Source organism: Solanum pennellii, chromosome 12 (assembly GCF_001406875.1).
Source record: "Solanum pennellii chromosome 12, SPENNV200".
In the NCBI taxonomy this organism is placed as follows: Eukaryota; Viridiplantae; Streptophyta; class Magnoliopsida; order Solanales; family Solanaceae; genus Solanum; species Solanum pennellii.
In genome coordinates, this window is record NC_028648.1 from 12887745 (window position 1) to 12891822 (window position 4078).

At 34.1% G+C, this 4078-nt stretch overlaps 1 protein-coding gene across 1 annotated transcript; it reads left to right on the plus strand.

Moving 5' to 3' along the window:
• Positions 1 to 728: 728 nt before the first annotated feature.
• Positions 729 to 2119, plus strand: LOC114075055 (protein ENDOSPERM DEFECTIVE 1-like). Its single transcript, XM_027913272.1, has one exon. It carries the CDS (start codon positions 990 to 992, stop codon positions 1494 to 1496), a length of 507 nt encoding a protein of 168 aa, XP_027769073.1. The 5' UTR covers positions 729 to 989; the 3' UTR covers positions 1497 to 2119.
• Positions 2120 to 4078: the final 1959 nt, after the last annotated feature.

The following is a 4078-nucleotide window of genomic DNA, read 5'->3' on the forward strand; positions in this document are numbered from 1 at the left end:
GAAGTGAACTCTGACATCCTTTACGTATGATAAACAATGAGATTGTAATCTTATATATGTGTCAAAATCGAAACATTTGTTTTTTTTAAAGCGTATTACATTAGTTAGTATTTGCAGATCATCCAAGTCGACAGGTGTATGTGGTACATATTCTGTATATTTCTAATATTATATGATATCAACCATCTTCTGCAGAAGCCTTCAATATTGATTTATTAATATTATTATTTTAAAAGTATAATAACTCCATTGTTTCTTCAATACTAAATTGACTATGTTTCAATCTTAAATCTTCGAAGAAGCTCTGAATAACGATAATGAAGCGAACACATGATGATAGTCAAAGTTAACACAATTTATTAGATTTTCTCCCCACTCTTCACTTCATGTATACCAGTTTCCCATTGCTATGTTCAACTAAAATAGTGAGCAAGATGCAATTCAACAAAAACCATAAAATTTCTTGTTTTGTGAAAGATAAATATACATTTGACAATGAAGAATAAAATTTCTCTTATGTACTTGCATTAAAGGTATAGAGAAAGATCTATCTCAAGTTTTACTACTTGAACTTTTTTCTACACACATGCAAAACATAATTCTTTATTTTAAAGATAAAATTCCTATTAGGAAGAAAATCACATATTTTACCAGGAAAAGGGATTTGAGAAATAACAACAACAAAATCTGAAAAATCAAAAGATGATAAAGAAAACTAACAACTTATTAAGAAGAAAAACAAGATTTTACCAAAAATCTTGTCTTGATACAGATTGAGAGCTCTAATCTCATAATTACCTGTCTGAAGCAATATCAATTGCTCACACGTGGAATTAAAAGGGCCTTCAGGTGTTAATAACCAATCAAATTGGACCACAAAGGGCCAAAAAGCCTTAAATTGTGCCACAGTTACTGCTACTACTAAGGGAAGTTCGTGCCCGAGTTCTCCGCTTTGCCCTCAAAACAATAAGACGCGGACATTATCAGCAATGAGGTCTTCTATGTACGAGATTGATAGATGTCTTACGGAGAGAAATAGAGATAGTTCTGTTGATGAATGCAGTTCATGTAAATCTGTATCCTCTACTTGCTCTCGTTCACTGCATTTGCCAACAGCCAATAACAAAAACTCCTCCTCTTGGCTATCTCTTAAACAAAATGACATATTTGCTTCAAGATCATCTTTCAAAATGGGGGGCCTTTTCTTGCCTCCACATCCAACTTCCAATAAATTGGGAGCAGATGCTAGGAAAGGAATGAAGGGTTTCAGTGATCAGGGAGATGTGCATTCACTGAAGTTTCTCTACAACCATCACCTTCAATGGTGGTTTGCAAATGCCAAAGCACAGGCCTCCATGCACTACCAAAGACATGAGAGCCAGAGCAAACTTTATTCCTTTGCGCAACAATTGTCTGATCTACGCAAATCTGTAAGCCAGAAACACGCTGAATTTGGGGTTTTTGAGAAGGATCAAAACTTTATCCACTATTTTTGAATGAAATTATCATGTCTTGATGAATGGGCTAACCTTGAAGAGGATTAGACAACTTCTCTGTCAGGTACAACTGATGGCTTGCACATTTGCTCTCTGAGACTTCCTATTGACACGGAATTTCATGTTGATTTAAAAGAGTTAGGAGATGCTCTTAGTTCATATACAAAGGTGATGGAAATGATCGGTTTGCAAATTCAGAACTTTATGCAAAAGGCAGAAGAAACAGAAAGTTTAATCTCTGAACTATTTAGGGTAATTGGCGGAGAGAAAACTCTTATAGAAGAATGGGGGGATTTATTAATGAAGACATATATCTCGCAGGTGACAGAATGGAGTTTACGGGGGCAGATGATTAAAATGCACCGGAACAACCTTTATCAAGTTTAGAAAGAATGAAGATTCCTGTCACTGTTGTGGAAAACTATTCGCGCTAGACTTCTCTTGTCAAGGGGGGAGGGCGTTCCATCGGAATCTCTGAGTATATCATTTGCAACAGCGCGAATGTCATGTGCATACTTGAGATGATCTGCAATATCAATTTTTTCCATGAATTTCGTTTGTATAACAAGTAAGAATCTTTGTCAACAACATTGTAATAAAGTTGTGCCTTTGGGTCTTGAACACCTCATTGTAAATTTGTTGCAACTCGCGAGGTGTTTTTTCTCATATATCCATTATTGTCTCCATGCAAAATTTGTCTACGACGGTGACCCACCTACGCCTTGTAAGGCTCAAAGGCGGCTGAGCCTTGCTCATGGTCTTTTTAGCCTTGTAAGGCTCATTGGTAAATGAGCCTTATCTTAAAAATCCTAAATTAAGCGGTGTTGGAAGAAGTTGTCCTTTTGGTATCATTAATTGAGTTACTTTTTAGGAATTTTCGGGGAAAAAAATGTTTCTTTTTTGGTTCGAGACTGTTGTTTGGTTGGTGGGATAATGTAGACTTATTTTATCCCGCATTCGATTTACGGGTATTAATTAGTTTTGAAGACATCTTGTATTAAAATTGTGACATTACTTATCCGACATAGAAAATAAGATAAGCTAATCTCATCAGATATCCCTGCTATCCCAATTATTTCTTGTGACTAGTCTTATCTTTGATTGGTGCTTGGGCCAATAGTTAGTTAAAATGAAGAACAATCCAATAGTATGAAAAATAATTAACTTAATAAAATTTTAAAATGTATGGCTGCTCATTAAAAAATAGTTAATATATGGCTAGAGGTTGCAATTATTATTGGCGAACAATAAGATATATAACTTTCTCTTAATTAATTTGCCAATTATAGTCAGGATCAATTTTTGCATGTTATAAAAGTATGAATTGATATAGCATAAACATTTTCTTTATGTGATAACATAAATCTGTCACTGTCGCTGCTTTAAAGTAGTGTCTAGGACTACAAGTCCAATCTCCGCTCCAACATGATTGTAGTAATGCCACAAAGTAGGAACTTATGAGTGCACAAGCATTTGTTTCCCTAGCACTCAATGTTCGCAGAATTATAACAAAATTTGGTGAGTTCAACTTTCAGAAATTTTCGAACAAAATATGAGCTAGCTAGATTTGGTGAAACACTCACATGCAATAATTTTGAATGACCATTTAACAATCCTGAATATCCTTATAAATGCAAAATTGAGGAAATTTCAAATCGTAAGAGGTCGCAAAAAATAAACTGCTGAACAAAAAGGAAACCTAACCCACACAAAGATGAAAAGTTGTCTTACCAACGCTAAAGGAGAAGCAATTTAGGGTAAAAGATTGCAACAATTTTGCACAGAGAAGAGAAGCAGAAAGAACAAATCAGAAGAAAATCGGATCAATATTTTGGGAACTGTTAAGTGATTAAAGAGAACCAGTTGTTTTCTACAAAGGTAAAGACAAATAAGTAACTAAAGGTGTAATACATGTTTAAAGTTGTAATATGTGTCTGCCAAAGAAAAGGACTGCATACACGTGGTTAGACAAGAAAATAAAAGAAATAAAATGTCCAAAAGTAAAGGTAAAATTTATGTTACTTTTGGTACAATTTCTTGTTGCTTTGTTTGTCCTCTTATATAAAAGGATAAAATAATAAAAAATGCATTCGATATTATAGTACAACTTGAAATGCTTTTGGTATCACTTCTTAAAGTTGTGTTAGGGCCCGTTTGGATGGGCTTAATAAAAGCAGCTTTAAAAAAGTACTTTTGAAAGTGCTGAAACTTATTTTTAAAATAAGCAGTTATGTATTTGGATAAAAGTGCTGAAGTTGCTATGCCAAACGTGAAAAGGGAAAAATGGAAGAAAGAGATGTTAGGGTTATGTTGTAATTTGGAGATTGTATAAAATTATTAAGGGCAAAAAGATAAAAATGTGGTCAACTTAAAACAGCGTATAAGCTAAAAAAAAAAAAGCACCCCTACCCCAGCTTTTAACTTTTGGCTTAAAATAAGTTTTTTTAAACTTAAAATAAGCTATTTTGAGTATTGCCAAACAGCTAATAAGTCAAAAATCAGTTTTTAAGTCAGTTTGACCAGCTTTTAAGCTGAGCCAAACAGGCTCTTAGGCTCGCCCAAGTCCCACTTCTAACTAGGAG